The 20,755-nt window shown below is 44.4% G+C and overlaps 1 protein-coding gene across 3 annotated transcripts in view; it reads left to right on the forward strand.

Moving 5' to 3' along the window:
* The window catches only part of LOC123725578 (transcription cofactor vestigial-like protein 4), a 70,454-nt gene that overhangs the window by 30,424 nt on the left and 19,275 nt on the right, over window positions 1-20,755 (forward strand). The window contains exon 1 of one of the 3 annotated variants that reach the window (XM_045691970.1): window positions 5,020-5,556. The exons of 1 other annotated variant lie outside the window; for it this stretch is intronic. In XM_045691970.1, coding sequence (XP_045547926.1) covers window positions 5,475-5,556 — 82 coding nt within the window. In that variant the 5' untranslated portion in view covers window positions 5,020-5,474. Of the gene's footprint in view, window positions 1-5,019; window positions 5,557-10,275; window positions 10,465-20,755 lie in introns of those variants that run through there. One more of the 3 variants, XM_045691972.1, reaches the window with a different exon arrangement.

The following is a 20,755-nucleotide window of genomic DNA, read 5'->3' on the forward strand; positions in this document are numbered from 1 at the left end:
TACTTTATCCTATCCCAGGTATTCCTTAAAGAGGTGGGGTTTCAGGTGTCTCCGGAAGGTGGTGATTGACTCCGCTGTCCTGGCGTCGTGAGGGAGCTTGTTCCACCATTGGGGTGCCAGAGCAGCGAACAGTTTTGACTGGGCTGAGCGGGAACTGTGCTTCCTCAGAGGTAGGGGGGCGAGCAGGCCAGAGGTGGATGAATGCAGTGCCCTTGTTTGGGTGTAGGGCCTGATCAGAGCCTGAATGTACGGAGGTACCATTCCCCTCACAGCTCCGTAGGCAAGCACCATGGTCTTGTAGCGGATGTGAGCTTCAACTGGAAGCCAGTGGAGAGAGCGGAGGAGCGGGGTGACGTGAGAGAACTTGGGAAGGTTGAACACCAGACGGGCTGCGGCGTTCTGGATGAGTTGTAGGGGTTTAATGGCACAGGCAGGGAGCCCAGCCAACAGCGAGTTGCAGTAACGACAGGGTGTTTTCCAGGGTCACGCCAAGGTTCTTAGCACTCTGGGAGGAGGACACAATGGAGTTGTCAACCGTGATGGCGAGATCATGGAACGGGCAGTCCTTCCCCGGGAGGAAGAGCAGCTCCGTCTTGCCGAGGTTCAGCTTGAGGTGGTGATCCATCATCCACACTGATATGTCTGCCAGACATCCAGAGATGTGATTCGCCACCTGGTTATCAGAAGGGAGAAAGGAGAAGATTAATTGTGTGACGTCTGCGTAGCAATGATAGGAGAGACCATGTGAGGATATGACAGAGCCAAGTGACTTGGTGTATAGCGAGAATAGGAGTGGGCCTAGAACAGAGCCCTGGGGGACACCAGTGGTGAGAGCACGTGGTGCGGAGACAGATTCTCGCCACGCCACCTGGTAGGAGCGACCTGTCAGGTAGGACGCAATCCAAGCGTGAGCCGCGCCAGAGATGCCCAACTCGGAGAGGGTGGAGAGGAGGATCTGATGGTTCACAGTATCAAAGGCAGCAGATAGGTCTAGAAGGATGAGAGCAGAGGAGAGAGAGTTAGCTTTAGCAGTGCGGAGAGCCTCCGTGACACAGAGAAGAGCAGTCTCAGTTGAATGACCAGCCTTGAAACCTGACTGATTATGATCGAGAAGGTCATTCTGAGAGAGATAGCAGGAGAGCTGGCCAAGGACGGCACGTTCAAGAGTTTTGGAGAGAAAAGAAAGAAGGGATACTGGTCTGTAGTTGTTGACATCGGAGGGATCGAGTGTAGGTTTTTTCAGAAGGGGTGCAACTCTCGCTCTCTTGAAGATGGAAGGGACGTAGCCAGCGGTCAGGGATGAGTTGAGCGAGGTGAGGTAAGGGAGAAGGTCTCCGGAAATGGTCTGGAGAAGAGAGGAGGGGATAGGGTGAAGGGGGCAGGTTGTTGGGCGGCCGGCCATCACTCTAACCACTAGGCTACCTGCCGTAAGAGTGTCTGCAAAGTTACTACACTGAACAAAAATATTAAAGCAAAATGTAAAGTGTTGGTCATGAGTTGAAATAAAGGATTCCAGAACAAAAAAAAACATTTCTCTCAAATTTGTTGACATCCCTGTTAGTGAGCATTTCTACTTTGCCAAGATAATCCATCCACCTGACAGGTGTGGCATATCAAGAAGCTGATAAAACATAATGATCATTACACAGGTGCACCTTGTGCTGTGGAAAATAAAAGGCCACTCTAAAATGTGCAGTTTTGTCACGCAACACAATGCCACAGATGTCTCAAGTTTTGAGGGAGTGTGCAATTGGCATGCTGACTGCAGGAATGTCCACCAGAGCTGTTGCCAGAGAATTGAATGTACATTTCTCTACAATAAGCCGCCTTCAATGTCGTTTTAGAGACCACGTGTCATCACGCCAGCCCAGAACCTCCACATCCGTATGAGACCAGCCACCTGGACAGCTGATGAAACTGTGGGTTTGCACAACCGAAGAATCTCTGCCCAAACAGTCAGAAACCGTCTCAGGGAAGCTCATCTGCGTGCTCGTCATCCTCAACAGGGTCTTTACCTGACTGCAGTTCGGTGTCGTAACCGACTTCAGTGGGAAAATGGTCACTGGTACGGTGGAGAAGTATGCTCTTCACAGATGAATCCCGGTTTCAACTGTTTCTGGGCAGATGGCGTGTTGTGGGAGAGCAGTTTGCTAAGTGCCCCATGGTGGCGGTGAGGTTATGGTATGTGGCAGGCATAAGCTACAGACAACGAACACAATTGTATTTTATTGATGTCAATTTGAATGCACAGAGATACAGTGACGAGATCCCGAGGCCCATTGTCGTGCCATTCATCCACCGCCATCACCTCATGTTTCAGCATGATAATGCACGGGCCCCATGTCACAAGGATCTGTACACAATTCCTTGCAAGCTGAACATTTTCCAGTTCCCGCCAATATCCAGCAACTTCACACAGCCATTTGAAGAGAAGTGGGACAACGTTCTACAGTACCACAATCAACAGCCTGGTGGTGCTTATGTAACGTGGTGCGTTCTGCGTTGTGTGACTTTAATGAAGACGCTGCCACAACTGGAGGTCTGCTTGTTGGAATTTTTTATTTGTCCTGCACACAAAGAGACAACGTACAAGATGTTAGCCCTTGGCGCAGTCACAGCTCTCAGGCACCTGCGCGAGCAGATGGAAACTCACTCAAACACTGTCCCAAGTACCCACAGACTACAATAGGTAGCCACAGATTACAATAGGTAGCCACAGACTACAATAGGTAGCCACAGACTACAATAGGTAGCCACAGATTACAATAGGTAGCCACAGATTACAATAGGTAGCCACAGATTACAATAGGTAGCCACAGATTACAATAGGTAGCCACAGACTACAATAGGTAGCCACAGATTACAATAGGTAGCCACAGACTACAATAGGAGCCACAGATTACAATAGGTAGCCACAGACTACAATAGGTAGCCACATATTACAATAGGTAGCCACAGACTACAATAGGTAGCCACAGATTACAATAGGTAGCCACAGATTACAATAGGTAGCCACAGATTACAATAGGTAGCCACAGATTACAATAGGTAGCCACAGACTACAATAGGTAGCCACAGATTACAATAGGTAGCCACAGACTACAATAGGTAGCCACAGACTACAATAGGTAGCCACAGATTACAATAGGTAGCCACAGATTACAATAGGTAGCCACAGATTACAATAGGTAGCCACAGATTACAATAGGTAGCCACAGACTACAATAGGTAGCCACAGATTACAATAGGTAGCCACAGACTACAATAGGAGCCACAGATTACAATAGGTAGCCACAGACTACAATAGGTAGCCACATATTACAATAGGTAGCCACAGACTACAATAGGTAGCCACAGATTACAATAGGTAGCCACAGATTACAATAGGTAGCCACAGATTACAATAGGTAGCCACAGATTACAATAGGTAGCCACAGACTACAATAGGTAGCCACAGATTACAATAGGTAGCCACAGACTACAATAGGTAGCCACAGACTACAATAGGTAGCCACAGATTACAATAGGTAGCCACAGATTACAATAGGTAGCCACAGATTACAATAGGTAGCCACAGATTACAATAGGTAGCCACAGACTACAATAGGTAGCCACAGATTACAATAGGTAGCCACAGACTACAATAGGAGCCACAGATTACAATAGGTAGCCACAGACTACAATAGGTAGCCACATATTACAATAGGTAGCCACAGACTACAATAGGAGCCACAGATTACAATAGGTAGCCACAGATTACAATAGGTAGCCACAGATTACAATAGGTAGCCACATATTACAATAGGAGCCACAGACTACAATAGGTAGCCACATATTACAATAGGTAGCCACAGACTACAACAGATACCCCACGACGGACCAAACCCCCCCCCCCCAAAAAAAAACTAAACATTTACAATCAAGTGTATTTACAATATAGATATAAAAGTGTTTACACACAACAACAAAAATAGCATTAGCTATGCAGCTGTAATGAAATAATAAACATTCTCTGAATTGTTATTATTATTGTTATTATTGTTATTATTGTTATTATTATTGTTATTATTGTTATTATTGTTATTATTATTGTTATTATTATTGTTATTATTGTTATTATTATTGTTATTATTGTTATTATTGTTATTATTATTGTTATTATTGTTATTATTATTGTTATTATTGTTATTATTATTGTTATTATTGTTATTATTGTTATTATTATTGTTATTATTGTTATTATTGTTATTGTTATTATTGTTATTATTATTGTTATTGTTATTATTGTTATTATTATTATTATTATTATTATTATTATTATTGTTATTATTATTATTGTTATTATTATTATTAAATGATGAACGTCCCCTCTTGACCTGGCCTATTTGAACTGGTCCTTGTGTGCAACTTGTTGCGTAATCTAGTGGAACAACATCACACTGCTCCACGTACACCAGATACTGGTCGGGTTGTCTGACCCACGGCCCTACTGCCTATCAAACCAGGTAGGGGAGTAGTGATTCTGTTCCACTGGAGGGCAGCACAGCATCACTGTACGTACTCAAATATTTGGGTAATGCCAGAGCATTGTATTTTTTCTTTCTCTCCTATCAAAACAAGAAATACCGTTGTATTTGGAGATTTGAGGAGTGTATTTTGAAGGACAGTTGTACCATACAGAATTATAGTAGCCAAACTGTCTTCAAGAACACCTATAGTTCCATAAATCACAGTTAATATCCGTATGTTTGTAAAAAAAAGGAACCAGGTTAAATGTATTCTGAATAGGGTGCTCATTGTATGTTATTTTCGCCAAGACAGCACTATTTCCTGTCTCCCAAATGATGTAGTAGCCCCTCCTTGTTGTTGGTCTCTTTCTACCTCTCTCTCTCCTCTCTCCCCTCTCTCTCCCACTCTCTCCCCTCTCTCTCTCTCTCTCCTCTCTCTCCTCTCTCCCCTCCCCGGCCCTGCCTGGCTCTGCATTTGGAAGGCTGATCTTCTGGGAAAAAAATCCCTGACATTTGAGGCGCTCCCGGGATTTACCGAGCATGCCCAGTGTCCGCAGGCTCCACGGAGGAAACGGATAACATTGGAGTCATACCGAGCACAGCCTGCTGCGCCTCAGTGCGACTTTACAGCTGGCTGTAAGGTTAGGAACAACTGGCGCTACCCCCTTTTTTATGTCCGAACAAATACTTATTATATCATCTTTTACAAGATTTTTAAAAACTCCTTATGATTTTTATCGGGAACTATTTTTATATTTAAAAAAAAAAAACGTTTTTCTTTGATTGGAGGAGTTAATTTGCGCGTATAAAAGTTTTTAGTTGAAGTGTGAGCCTTTAGCAGCTCCGTGTGGTCGGGTCCTCCACGTCGTGCTGTGGTCGCAATTCCTTTTTTTCTTTGCGACTCGGTTGGAAGCAACAAAAAAAAAGCTGGTCTTTTTTTGTTGCTGTTGTTGCTAAACTGTTTAAATGCTTGTTACGAACATGGATCTGTTGAATTATCAGTACCTGGACAAAATGAACAACAACATCGGCATACTCTGCTACGAAGGTAAACTTTGTTTATACACGCGATACATTGACAACATAACGTATATAAATAACATTGATGTTGACTTTGTCACATATAACAGGGATGGGCAACTTCTTGATGGGCTTGTGGACACACAAAAAAACTCAATTCATCGTGAGGGGAAGCAGTGGCTCACGGGTCTGCCTATCCACATCTATACCCACACAGGGCCAGTCCTATCCTTTTGGGGGCCCTAAGTGATATTTAGTTCCCCCCCAGCATGAGAAGAACATTTAATAAGCAGCCCCCTTTACAGTGGAGAGAAATGTACGATTTTTTTAAGAGTACATTTCCTGGAATTGTACACATTTTAGCAATGGGGCATAGATAAAAATGTTGTAGTTTTTTAAAGCAAGTTTGCTTCAATTCAACACATTTTTTACCGTTGGGCGGAGAGAAGATATTGCAATTTTTTTACAACTCATTTAATGCGATTCTACTCATTTTGTCATGGGAAGGAGAGATGTTTGCAGTTTTTAATTATGGTAACGATGCTTCAAACAAATATCAAAATGTCACCTTGTGTTTTCTACTATTCTAACTCTCAACAGTAAGTTCAGACCCTGACTGAGTTCCCCACTGGCAGCCAGTTGCTCATCCCTGGCCTAGAAATTGTAGGCAACAAGACATTTAAACTTAAAAAAACAGATGTTAAGTTCTCCTAACCTGCTACAAAAAATAACTTCCAGTAAAACCTGTGGTGGAATGGCTTACCTGTGGTGGAATGGCCTACCTGTGGTGGAATGGCCTATCTGTGGTGGAATGGCCTACCTGTGGTGGAATGGCTTACCTGTGGTGGAATGGCTTACCTGTGGTGGAATGGTCTACCTGTGGTGGAATGGTCTATCTGTGGTGGAATGGTCTATCTGTGGTGGAATGGTCTATCTGTGGTGGAATGGTCTATCTGTGGTGGAATGGTCTATCTGTGGTGGAATGGTCTACCTGTGGTGGAATGGTCTATCTGTGGTGGAATGGTCTATCTGTGGTGGAATGGTCTACCTGTGGTGGAATGGTCTACCTGTGGTGGAATGGTCTACCTGTGGTGAAATGGTCTACAGTTGAAGTCAGAAGTTTACATACACCTTAGCCAAATACATTTAAACTCAGTTTTATCACAATTCCTGACATTTAATCCTACCCTGTCTTAGGTCAGTTTGGATCACCACTTTATTTTAAGAATGTGAAATGTCAAAATAATAGTAGAGAGAATGATTTATTTCAGCTTTTATTTCTTTCATCACATCCCCAGTGGGTAAGAAGTTTACATTCACTCAATTAGTATTTGGTAGCATTGTCTTTAAATGTTTAACTTGGGTCAAATTGGGGCGGCAGCGTAGCCTAGTGGTTAGAGTGTTGGACTAGTAACCGAGTGGGTTAACAGTGGGTTAATGACAGAACTAGGCTGTCATTGAAAATAAGAATTTGTTCTTAACTGACTTTGTTCTTTAGTTAAATAAAGGTAAAATAAAAAACGTTTCGGGTAGCCTTCCACAACCTTCCCACAATAAGTTGGGTGAATTTTGTCCCATTCCTCCTGACAGAGCTGGTGTAACTGAGTCAGGTTTGTAGGCCTCCTTGCTCGCGCTTTTTCAGTTCTGCCCACAAATTTTCTATGAGATTGAGATCAGGGCTTTGTGATGGCGACTCCAATACCTTGACTTTGTTGTCCTTAAGCCATTTTGCCACAACTTTGGAAATATGCTTGGAGTCATTGTCCATTTGGAAGACCCAATTGCGACCAAGCTTTAACTTCCTGACTGATGTCTTGAGATGTTGCTTCAATATATCCACATAATTTTCCATCCTCATGATGCCATCTATTTTGTGAAGTGCACCAGTCCCTTCTGCAGAAAACCACCCCCACAACATGATGGAACACTGTGGTATTTCACCCAGTAGATATGGGAGTTTATCAGAATCGGGTTTGTTTTCGAATTCTTTGTGGGTCTGTGTAATCTGAGGGAAATATGTCTCTCTAATATGGTAATACATTTGGCTGGAGGTTAGGAAGTGCAGCTCAGTTTCCACCTCATTTTGTGGGCTGTGTAGCACATAGCCTGTCTTCTATTGACAGTCAGGTCAGCCTGGTCTGGCAGAGTCTCTTTGCTCTCTCTCTCTTTGGTCTCTTTGCTCTCTCTCTCTTTGGTCTCTTTGCTCTCTCTCTCTTTGGTCTCTTTGCTCTCTCTCTCTTTGGTCTCTTTGCTCTCTCTCTCTTTGGTCTCTTTGCTCTCTCTCTCTTTGGTCTCTTTGCTCTCTCTCTCTTTGGTCTCTTTGCTCTCTCTCTCTTTGGTCTCTTTGCTCTCTCTCTCTTTGGTCTCTTTGCTCTCTCTCTCTTTGGTCTCTTTGCTCTCTCTCTCTTTGGTCTCTTTGCTCTCTCTCTCTTTGGTCTCTTTGCTCTCTCTCTCTCTGGTCTCTTTGCTCTCTCTCTCTTTGGTCTCGCTCTCTCTCTCTCTGGTCTCGCTCTCTCTCTCTCTCTGGTCTCTTTGCTCTCTCTCTCTCTGGTCTCTTTGCTCTCTCTCTCTCTGGTCTCTTTGCTCTCTCTCTCTCTGGTCTCGCTCTCTCTCTCTCTGGTCTCGCTCTCTCTCTCTCTGGTCTCGCTCTCTCTCTCTGGTCTCGCTCTCTCTCTCTGGTCTCGCTCTCTCTCTCTGGTCTCTTCTCTCTCACTCGCTGGTCGCTCTCTCGCTCTGGTCTCTCTCCTTCTCTCTCTGGTCTCTCTCTGGTCTCTCTCCTTTTCTCTGGTCTCGCTCTTTCTCTGGTCTCGCTCTTTCTCTGGTCTCGCTCTTTCTCTGGTCTCGCTCTTTCTCTTCGGTCTCGCTTTGGTCTCTCTGGTCTCTTCTCCCTCTCTCTCTGGTGTCGCTCTCTCTCTCTGGTGTCTGTTCTGTTAGGATGGTTCACTCTGTTAGGATGGTTCACTCTGCCAGTCCTGTTCTGTTAGGATGGTTCACTCTGTTCTGTCAGGATGGTTCACTCTGTCCTGTCAGGATGGTTGACTCTGTCCTGTTAGGATGGTTCACTCTGTCCTGTCAGGATGGTTCACTCTGTTCTGTCAGGATGGTTCACTCTGTTCTGTTAGGATGGTTCACTCTGTTCTGTTAGGATGGTTCACTCTGTCCTGTCAGGATGGTTCACTCTGTTCTGTCAGGATGGTTCACTCTGTTCTGTCAGGATGGTTCACTCTGTTCTGTCAGGATGGTTCACTCTGTTCTGTTAGGATGGTTCACTCTGTTCTGTTAGGATGGTTCACTCTGTTCTGTCAGGATGGTTCACTCTGTTCTGTTAGGATGGTTCACTCTGTTCTGTTAGGATGGTTCACTCTGTCCTGTTAGGATGGTTCACTCTGTTCTGTCAGGATGGTTCACTCTGTTAGGATGGTTCACTCTGTCCTGTTAGGATGGTTCACTCTGTTAGGATGGTTCACTCTGTTCTGTTAGGATGGTTCACTCTGTTCTGTTAGGATGGTTCACTCTGTTCTGTTAGGATGGTTCACTCTGTTCTGTCAGGATGGTTCACTCTGTCCTGTTAGGATGGTTCACTCTGTTAGGATGGTTCACTCTGTTCTGTTAGGATGGTTCACTCTGTTCTGTTAGGATGGTTCACTCTGTTCTGTTAGGATGGTTCACTCTGTTAGGATGGTTCACTCTGTTAGGATGGTTCACTCTGTTCTGTCAGGATGGTTCACTCTGTCCTGTTAGGATGGTTCACTCTGTTAGGATGGTTCACTCTGTCAGGATGGTTCACTCTGTTCTGTTAGGATGGTTCACTCTGTCCTGTTAGGATGGTTCACTCTGTTCTGTTAGGATGGTTCACTCTGTTAGGATGGTTCACTCTGTTAGGATGGTTCACTCTGTCCTGTTAGGATGGTTCACTCTGTTCTGTCAGGATGGTTCACTCTGTTAGGATGGTTCACTCTGTTAGGATGGTTCACTCTGCCAGTCCTGTTCTGTTAGGATGGTTCACTCTGTCCTGTTAGGATGGTTCACTCTGTTCTGTCAGGATGGTTCACTCTGTTCTGTCAGGATGGTTCACTCTGTCCTGTTAGGATGGTTCACTCTGTTCTGTTAGGATGGTTCACTCTGTTCTGTTAGGATGGTTCACTCTGTTCTGTTAGGATGGTTCACTCTGTTCTGTTAGGATGGTTCACTCTGTTCTGTTAGGATGGTTCACTCTGTTCTGTCAGGATGGTTCACTCTGTCCTGTTAGGATGGTTCACTCTGTTAGGATGGTTCACTCTGTTCTGTTAGGATGGTTCACTCTGTTCTGTTAGGATGGTTCACTCTGTCCTGTTAGGATGGTTCACTCTGTTCTGTTAGGATGGTTCACTCTGTTAGGATGGTTCACTCTGTTAGGATGGTTCACTCTGTCGCTGTTAGGATGGTTCACTCTGTCCTGTTAGGATGGTTCACTCTGTTAGGATGGTTCACTCTGTTCTGTCAGGATGGTTCACTCTGTTCTGTTAGGATGGTTCACTCTGTTAGGATGGTTCACTCTGCCAGTCCTGTTCTGTTAGGATGGTTCACTCTGTCCTGTTAGGATGGTTCACTCTGTCCTGTCAGGATGGTTCACTCTGTTCTGTCAGGATGGTTCACTCTGTTCTGTTAGGATGGTTCACTCTGTTCTGTCAGGATGGTTCACTCTGTTCTGTCAGGATGGTTCACTCTGTTCTGTTAGGATGGTTCACTTCCTGTTAGGATGGTTCACTCTGTTAGGATGGTTCACTCTGCCAGTCTGTGTTATTTCGGTGTTTTAACATGCTTTTACAGGAGTTTTCTGTCATGTAGGTTGTTAAAAGCCCTGTGAGCTACTGGAAACCGTCTCCGTACATCTTCTAGTAGTGCTGCTCCTCACCAGTATAACTGTTGGCACAAACATGTTGTTCTGCGTTGGATGGTAAGTTTATTCTCATTGTTTTCACATGACTTTTCTAGGATGTGTTTTTGCCCTGTAGGTTTTTCTTAAAACTGTGACATAATTCGTGGTGGTACTTTTAAAGCAAAGCACTGCGACACAAACAACAACACAGAGTTACACATGGAGTTAAACAAAACATACAGTCAATAACACAATAGAAAAAATCTATATAGAGTGTGTGCAAATGTGTAGAAGATTAGGGAGGTAAAGGCAATAAATAGACCACAGAGGTGAAATTCTTGGACTCCTGTTGTTGTGTTAGAAAAATATTCGGACCGTGTTTATTTCTAAATGCGTATTGAACAGACAGGAATTGGGCGGACAGAGTGCACTACACACTTCTGAAGGAGTGCTTGAGATAATTGAGGCTGAATGTTCCAATCCCAAATGGCACCCTATTCCCCATGGGGCCCCTGGTTAAAAGTAGTGCACTATGTAGGGAATATGGTGCCTTTAGAGATGGAGGCTGTGACTACCTCTTGTTGCAGACAATCAAGCGACTAGATGCATTTTTTTTTCACTGCTGTTATCAATTATCAGTTAATCATCTCTCGCCATCTCTGACTGTTCTCTCTCTGGTCGTTTTCACCATCTCTGACTGTTCTCTCTCTGGTCGTTTTCACCATCTCTGACTGTTCTCTCTCTGGTCGTTTTCACCATCTCTGACTGTTCTCTCTCTGGTCGTTTTCACCATCTCTGACTGTTCTCTCTCTGGTCGTTCTCGCCATCTCTGACTGTTCTCTCTCTGGTCGTTTTCACCATCTCTGGTCGTTTTCACCATCTCTGACTGTTCTCTCTCTGGTCGTTTTCACCATCTCTGACTGTTCTCTCTCTGGTCGTTCTCACCATCTCTGACTGTTCTCTCTCTGGTCGTTTTCACCATCTCTGACTGTTCTCTCTCTGGTCGTTTTCACCATCTCTGACTGTTCTCTCTCTGGTCGTTTTCACCATCTCTGACTGTTCTCTCTCTGGTCGTTTTCACCATCTCTGACTGTTCTCTCTCTGGTCGTTTTCACCATCTCTGACTGTTCTCTCTCTGGTCGTTTTCACCATCTCTGACTGTTCTCTCTCTGGTCGTTTTCACCATCTCTGACTGTTCTCTCTCTGGTCGTTTTCACCATCTCTGACTGTTCTCTCTCTGGTCGTTCTCACCATCTCTGACTGTTCTCTCTCTGGTCGTTCTCACCATCTCTGACTGTTCTCTCTCTGGTCGTTCTCACCATCTCTGACTGTTCTCTCTCTGGTCGTTCTCACCATCTCTGACTGTTCTCTCTCTGGTCGTTCTCACCATCTCTGACTGTTCTCTCTCTGGTCGTTCTCACCATCTCTGACTGTTCTCTCTCTGGTCGTTTTCACCATCTCTGACTGTTCTCTCTCTGGTCGTTTTCACCATCTCTGGTCGTTTTCACCATCTCTGACTGTGTTCTCTCTGGTCGTTCTCACCATCTCTGACTGTGTTCTCTCTGGTCGTTCTCACCATCTCTGACTGTTCTCTCTCTGGTCGTTTTCACCATCTCTGACTGTTCTCTCTCTCTGGTCGTTTTCACCATCTCTGACTGTTCTCTCTCTCTGGTCGTTTTCACCATCTCTGACTGTTCTCTCTCTGGTCGTTTTCACCATCTCTGACTGTTCTCTCTCTGGTCGTTTTCACCATCTCTGACTGTTCTCTCTCTGGTCGTTTTCACCATCTCTGACTGTTCTCTCTCTGGTCGTTTTCACCATCTCTGACTGTTCTCTCTCTGGTCGTTTTCACCATCTCTGACTGTTCTCTCTCTGGTCGTTCTCGCCATCTCTGACTGTTCTCTCTCTGGTCGTTTTCACCATCTCTGGTCGTTTTCACCATCTCTGACTGTTCTCTCTCTGGTCGTTTTCACCATCTCTGACTGTTCTCTCTCTGGTCGTTTTCACCATCTCTGGTCGTTTTCACCATCTCTGACTGTTCTCTCTCTGGTCGTTTTCACCATCTCTGACTGTTCTCTCTCTGGTCGTTCTCACCATCTCTGACTGTTCTCTCTCTGGTCGTTTTCACCATCTCTGACTGTTCTCTCTCTGGTCATTTTCACCATCTCTGACTGTTCTCTCTCTGGTCGTTTTCACCATCTCTGACTGTTCTCTCTCTGGTCGTTTTCACCATCTCTGACTGTTCTCTCTCTGGTCGTTTTCACCATCTCTGACTGTTCTCTCTCTGGTCGTTTTCACCATCTCTGACTGTTCTCTCTCTGGTCGTTTTCACCATCTCTGACTGTTCTCTCTCTGGTCGTTTTCACCATCTCTGACTGTTCTCTCTCTGGTCGTTTTCACCATCTCTGACTGTTCTCTCTCTGGTCGTTCTCACCATCTCTGACTGTTCTCTCTCTGGTCGTTCTCACCATCTCTGACTGTTCTCTCTCTGGTCGTTCTCACCATCTCTGACTGTTCTCTCTCTGGTCGTTCTCACCATCTCTGACTGTTCTCTCTCTGGTCGTTCTCACCATCTCTGACTGTTCTCTCTCTGGTCGTTTTCACCATCTCTGACTGTTCTCTCTCTGGTCGTTTTCACCATCTCTGGTCGTTTTCACCATCTCTGACTGTGTTCTCTCTGGTCGTTCTCGCCATCTCTGACTGTGTTCTCTCTGGTCGTTCTCACCATCTCTGACTGTTCTCTCTCTGGTCGTTTTCGCCATCTCTGACTGTTCTCTCTCTGGTCGTTTTCGCCATCTCTGACTGTTCTCTCTCTGGTCGTTTTCGCCATCTCTGACTGTTCTCTCTCTGGTCGTTTTCACCATCTCTGACTGTTCTCTCTCTGGTCGTTTTCGCCATCTCTGACTGTTCTCTCTCTGGTCGTTTTCGCCATCTCTGACTGTTCTCTCTCTGGTCGTTTTCGCCATCTCTGACTGTTCTCTCTCTGGTCGTTTTCACCATCTCTGACTGTTCTCTCTCTGGTCGTTTTCACCATCTCTGACTGTTCTCTCTCTGGTCGTTTTCACCATCTCTGACTGTTCTCTCTCTGGTCGTTTTCACCATCTCTGACTGTTTTCACCATCTCTGACTGTTTTCACCATCTCTGACTGTTCTCTCCTCCTCTCTCTATCCCTCTCTATCTTTCTTATTCTCTCCTCTCTTTCCTGTTCTCTGCAATTTATTTCTCCTTTTGAGGAGAGTATAAAGACTATTTCCTGTTTGTACCTTAGCAGAGGAAGAGAAGACTTTCTTCTGAAATCATTTCTGTCAGAAATGACTTGTCCTTTCCATCTGACTGATTGACTGCCACAGAGCAGACTCACCCACTCCACTCTGATTGACTACCACAGAGCAGACTCACTCACTCCACTCTGATTGACTGCCACAGAGCAGACTCACTCACTCCACTCTGATTGACTGCCACAGAGCAGACTCACTCACTCCACTCTGATTGACTACCACAGAGCAGACTCACTCACTCCACTCTGATTGACTACCACAGAGCAGACTCACTCACTCCACTCTGATTGACTGCCACAGAGCAGACTCACTCACTCCACTCTGATTGACTGCCACAGAGCAGACTCACTCACTCCACTCTGATTGACTACCACAGAGCAGACTCACTCACTCCACTCTGATTGACTGCCACAGAGCAGACTCACTCACTCCACTCTGATTGACTACCACAGAGCAGACTCACTCACTCTGATAAGCCAGTGGTGACGATAGCTGGGCCAATCAATGTTTGAACTGCAGGTCGTAACATGCAGGTCTACCTGAGTGATTTGACTGACACACACACACACACACTTGGGTTAGTCGATGTCAGTCCTTCTCCTGTCGTGATTGTTTACCCATAAAACATTTTGACATAGAATGCTTTAGTCCCTATTGAAATTGAATAGCACGAAATTGAAATTGGCGGGACGATTCATGACAAAACCTAATAAAACCACGGACAGCCTTCGGTCATGTTCATAGCTTATGGAATGGAGAGAGAGAGCAGCCTTCAGTCATGTTCATAGCTTAGGGAATGAGAGAGAGAGCAGCCTTCGGTCATGTTCATAGCTTAGGGAATGGGGAGAGAGCAGCCTTCAGTCATGTTCATAGCTTAGGGAATGGAGAGAGAGAGCAGCCTTCAGTCATGTTCATAGCTTATGGAATGGAGAGAGAGAGCAGCCTTCAGTCATGTTCATAGCTTAGGGAATGGAGAGAGAGAGCAGCCTTCAGTCATGTTCATAGCTTATGGAATGGAGAGAGAGCAGCCTTCGGTCATGTTCATAGCTTAGGGAATGGAGAGAGAGCAGCCTTCAGTCATGTTCATAGCTTAGGGAATGGAGAGAGAGAGCAGCCTTCGGTCATGTTCATAGCTTATGGAATGGAGAGAGAGAGCAGCCTTCAGTCATGTTCATATCTTATGGAATGGAGAGAGAAGGGAATGTAAAAACAGCTAAACATAATATTCTCCGCCATTTCCCGGTTGTTTAAATTCTAATAGTTCACCTCATTTCAGTTTGTGACAAAACAAGGAAGTAGAGTGTAGAGAATTATTGTACCATCTAAACTGCTGTGGAATATCTTTTACATAACAAATATTGTATTTTTATCTGTTTTTGAAGCTGGTGGGCAAAACCGAAAGTAAAAGACGCAAAAACTAAACCTATGGAATGGGAAGCATAGAAATAGCGCTCATAGAACAGCTCTACCGCTTCTTAGACTTGCTTTCAATGAGAGTCACATACCTACATCACATTTCTATGTGAATATTTTCAGCTTATAGCAGAATGCCCATGACGAGACGTTCTGCTGTGGTGGAGTTGTCCATTCTATCTGGTCTGCATTTCTATCTTGTCTTCTGTAGACTATGTAACATATTGATTAGAATAGGCTATAACACGGAGGAATCTTGCCGTGTGCCGCCGTGTCGTGTGCTGCCCGACTCCCCTTTCCTGCGTGGCTCCAGTCAAGTTCAAATAGGCTGAACCATCGTCTGTCACATCACGTCATCAGCATGGTCTGTCGACGATAGTGACATCATTATATCGCCTAACACACACACACACACACAGCTAGTAAGATCTGATCTGAAGGTCTATAACAGCATTTCCCCAAACTCAGTCCTCGGGACCACAAGGCGTGTGAGGTTAGCTTGTTGTCCTAACACTACATAGCTGATTCAAATTAATCAACTAATCATCAAGCTTTGATCATTTGAATCAGCTGTGTATTGTTAGACCTGCATTTTGGGTTTTACCTCGTCTCGTCAGGCCTCGTCTCGTCAGGCCTCGTCTCAGGAGCCTCCCCAGAAAGGATGACATCAGCCAAGGGCCCCCCCCGTCCATGTAATCTTATTTGGTATCTAAAAGACAAAACTGATCCTAAATCAGCACTCCTCCAATACTTGGTCCCTGGTCTGGCCACTGTCAGGGCAACTGGGTTCTGTCTCCATCTCGGGCCCCTCCGCCACGCAGATTGTCACGTGACCCGGTGACAGGATAGAAATAAACAATCCATTTCTGCTCAGGGGACACATGTGCTGTGTGTCTGTCTCTCTCTCCGTCCCAGTCCACACTAAGGCAGCAAGGCAGCTCAGTTATTTTGGGTGTGCAACTCTGAAGAAGACTGAACACATGTCCTGTCTATTCCAGCCTGGCTGTCGGTCTTCACTGACATTTTCAACCTTTCCCTGTCCGAGTCTAATACCTACATGTTTAAAGCAGACCACTGTAGTCCTTGTGCCCAAGAAAGTGAAGGTAACCTGTCTAAATGACTACCGACCAGTAGCACTCACGTCTGTAGCCATGAAGTTCTTTGAAAGGCTGGTCATGGCTCACATCAACGCCATTGTCCCAGAAACCCTAGACCCAGTCCAATTTGCATACCGCCCCAACAGATCCACAGGTGACGTAATCTCTATTAAACTCCACCCTGCCCTTTTCCCACCTGGACAAAAGGAACATCTATGTGTGAATGCTATTCACTGATTCCAGCTCAGTGTTCAACACCGTAGAGCCCTTTCCCACCTGGACAAAAGGATCACCTATGTGTGAAGGCTATTCACTGACTACAGCTCAGTGTTCAACTTCAAATCAAATGTATTTATAAAGCCCTTCTTACATCAGCTGATATCTCAAAGTGTTGTACAGAAACCCAGCCTAAAACAAAAGCAAGTGAGTGTAGAAGCACGGTGGCTAGGGAAAACTCCCTAGAAAGGCCAAAACCTAGGAAGAAACCTAGAGAGGAACCAGGCTATGAGGGGTGGCCAGTCCTCTTCTGGCTGTGCCGGGTGGAGATTATAACAGAACATGGCCTAGATGTTCAAATGTTCATAAATGACCAGCAGGGTCAAATAATAATAATCACAGTAGTTGTCGAGGGTGCAACAAGTCAGCACCTCAGGAGTAAATGTCAGTTAGCTTTTCATAGCCGATCTTTGAGAGTATCTCTACCGCTCCTGCTGTCTCTAGAGAGTTGAAAACAGCAGGTCTGGGACAGGTAGCACGTCCGGTGAACAGGTCAGGGTTCCATAGCCGCAGGCAGAACAGTTGAAACTGGAGCAGCAGCACGGCCAGGTGGACTGGGGACAGCAAGGAGTCATCATGCCAGGTAGTCCTGAGGCATGGTCCTAGGGCTCAGGTCCTCTGAAAGAGAGAGCATACTTAAATTCACACAGGACACTGGATAAGACAGGAGAAATACTCCAGATATAACAGACTGACCCTAGCCCCCGGACACATAAACTACTGCAGCATAATACTGGAGGCTGAGACAGGAGGGGTCAGGAGACACTGTGGCCCCATCCGATGATACCCCAGGACAGGGCCAAACAGGCAGGATATAACCCCATCCACTTTGCCAAAACACAGCCCCCACACCACTAGAGGGATATCTTCAACCACCAGCTTACCATCCTGAGACAAGGCCGAGTATAGCCCACAAAGATCTCCGCCACGGCACAACCCAAGGGGGGGGGCGCCAACCCAGACAGGACTCAACCCACTCAAGTGACGCACCCCTCCTAGGGACGGCATGGAAGAACACCAATAAGCCAGTGACTCGGACCCTGTAATAGGGGTAGAGGCAGAGAATCAACACCATAGAGCCCTTTCCCACCTGGACAAAAGGAACATCTATGTGAGAATGCTGTTCATTGACTACAGCTCAGCGTTCAGCGCCGTAGAGCCCCAGCTCAGCGTTCAGCGCCGTAGAGCCCCAGCTCAGCGTTCAGCGCCGTAGAGCCCCAGCTCAGCGTTCAGCGCCGTAGAGTCCTAGAAGCTGTAGACACTGATTAGTGTTATTTTAGAAAATATTTTATTGACAAAATATTTGAATTTTCTTTCCTTGCACTTTTAGTATTTTGCGTAGATCGTTGAAAATAAATTACAAATCAATTTTTTTGTCTTGGTTTCAAAAAGGATACCTTCCCATCATATTTCTAATATTTATCATATGAGGAATAGTAGCCAGCTATGTTTTGCTTGAAATTAATCTTGAATTTTACCAGAGAACAGTAGCTCCACATCAGTCAGAGTGCTGTCTGCTGATAGAATGATGGAGAACAGTAGCTCCACATCAGTCAGAGGGCTGTCTGCTGATAGAATGATGGAGAACAGTAGCTCCACATCAGTCAGAGGGCTGTCTGCTGATAGAATGATGGAGAACAGTAGCTCCACATCAGTCAGAGGGCTGTCTGCTGATAGAATGATGGAGAACAGTAGCTCCACATCAGTCAGAGGGCTGTCTGCTGATAGAATGATGGAGAACAGTAGCTCCACATCAGTCAGAGGGCTGTCTGCTGATAGAATGATGGAGAACAGCTGTCACTCAAATGTATCAACGTCTGCACAGTTCCCACATCTCTGCTGGCGACTCCACTGGCCTATCTCATCATAGTTTGAAACGTAGTTCAAGCTATGTTTTTATACTAATAGGTCTAGGATCAATTGATCCTCTTGCTTTCATGAATGTCTATAAAATAGGTTACAATGGGCTGTGTAGTGAGCGGCTGTGTAGTGAGCGGCTGTGTAGTGTAGTGAGCGGCTGTGTAGTGAGTAGAGGTCGACCGATTATGATTTTTCGCGCCGATACCGATTATTGGGGGACCCAAAAAAAAGCCGCTGCCGATTATTATTATGACTTTTTTTTTTTCTATGTGTATATATACATACACACACACACACACACACAGCTCTGAAGTGACAACGATACTGAAGAGTCTGCTTAGGAGACAAATACTCTCAACTGTTTGAATAATAAAAATAGAGTTTAAGTTACCTGTGATGAATGCTGAAAATAAAAACTGTCATTTCTATATGCAGGAAATCCTATTTTAATAATGGGCATGGTAAGAATTGACTACCAAAGTGCGAGTCATAATTCCCATGACACCTTCTAGCAAAATCTGAAAAGCGGTTCCTTCATTTATTCCATAGGATATTTTTAGATTAACTTAAAATAAGGTCTGTGTTTGGTTTAGGCTTACACCACCTTGCCAATTTTATAACTGTGTAGATATCCATAGGATATAACTCTGATCAATATAAGCGAAGATAAATTTTTTTTTTGTAGAGTGGATTTATGAAAATATGTTGACAAACGTTACCTAGTGAGATTTACACGGGTATCAGAACGCCGAGGCGGTTTAAGCACAAAACACAGACCTTATTTGAAGTAGATCAAGACATTCTCTATGGAAGACATGAACGGTAAAATAACGAAGGAACCCCTTTCAAGTTCAGCCGCAAGTTATTACAGGAATTATGACGCGTCGACTATTTCTCTCTAAACCATATACCTTTGACTATTACGAGCCTGCTGCTGCCTACCACCGCTCAGTCAGACTGCTCTATCAAATATCAAATCATAGACTTAACTATAATATAATAAACCTTAGGTCATTAATATGGTCAAATCCGGAAACTAGCATCTCGAAAACGTTTATTCTTTCAGTGACATACGGAACCGTTCCGTATTTTATCTAACGGGTGGCATCCATAAGTCTAAATATTCCTGTTACATCGCTACAATGTTATTTCATAGTTCCGTAAAATTCTGGCAAATTAGTTCGCAACGAGCCAGATTCTGTATGCCCTGATTCTGCGTGCAACGAACGCAAGAGAACTGACACAATTTCACCTGGTTAATATTGCCTGCTAGCCTGGATTTCTTTTAGCTAAATATGCAGGTTTAAAAATATATAGTTCTGTGTACTGATTTTAAGAAAGGCATTGATGTTTATGGTTAGGTACAGTCGTGCAACGATTGTGCTTTTTTCGCAAATGCGCTTTTGTTAAATCATCCCCCGTTTGGCGAAGTCGGCTGTCTTTGTTAGGAAGAAATTGTCTTCACAGTTCGCAACGAGCCAGGCGGCCCAAACTGCTGCATATACCCTGACTCTGTTTGCAAGAGAAGTGACACATTTTCCCTAGTGAAAATAAATTCACGTTAGCTGGCAATATTAACTAAATATGCAGGTTTAAAAATATATACTTGTGTATTGATTTTAAGAAAGACATTGATGTTTATGGTTAGGTACACGTCGGAGCAAAGACGGTCCTTTTTTGCGAATGCGCACCACATCGATTATATGCAAAGCAGGACAGGCTAGATAAACTAGTATTATCATCAACCATGTGTAGTTACTAGTGTTTATGATTGATTGATTGTTTTTTATAAGATACGTTTAATGCTAGCTAGCAACTTACCTTGGCAACGTAAAGCAGGTGGTTAGAGCGTTGGGCTAGTTAACGTAAGGTTGCATCCCCGAGCTGACAAGGTAAAAATCTGTCGTTCTGCCCCTGAACAAGGCAGTTAACCCACCGTTCCTAGGCCCTCATTGAAAATAAGAATGTGTTCTTTAACTGACTTGCCTAGTTAAATAAAGGTTTAAAAAAATATATATATATTTATATATATATTATATCTATATATGTTCTTTAACTGACTTGCCTAGTTAAATAAACATTTAAAAAAAATATATATAGATATAATATAAATATATATATATATAGATATAATATATATATATATAGATATAATATATATATATAGATATATATATAGATATATATATAGATATAGATATATATATATAGATATATATATATATATATCGGTGGCCAAAAATACCGATTGTTATGAAAACTTGAAATCGGCCCTAATTAATCGGCCATTCCGATTAATCGGCCGACCTCTAGTAGTGAGCGGCTGTGTTGTGTAGTGAGCGGCTGTGTAGTGTAGTGAGCGGCTGTGTAGTGTAGTGAGCGGCTGTGTAGTGTAGTGTAGTGAGCGGCTGTGTAGTGTAGCGGCTGTGTAGTGAGCGGCTGTG

Source organism: Salmo salar, chromosome ssa12 (assembly GCF_905237065.1).
Source record: "Salmo salar chromosome ssa12, Ssal_v3.1, whole genome shotgun sequence".
Taxonomy (NCBI): Eukaryota; Metazoa; Chordata; class Actinopteri; order Salmoniformes; family Salmonidae; genus Salmo; species Salmo salar.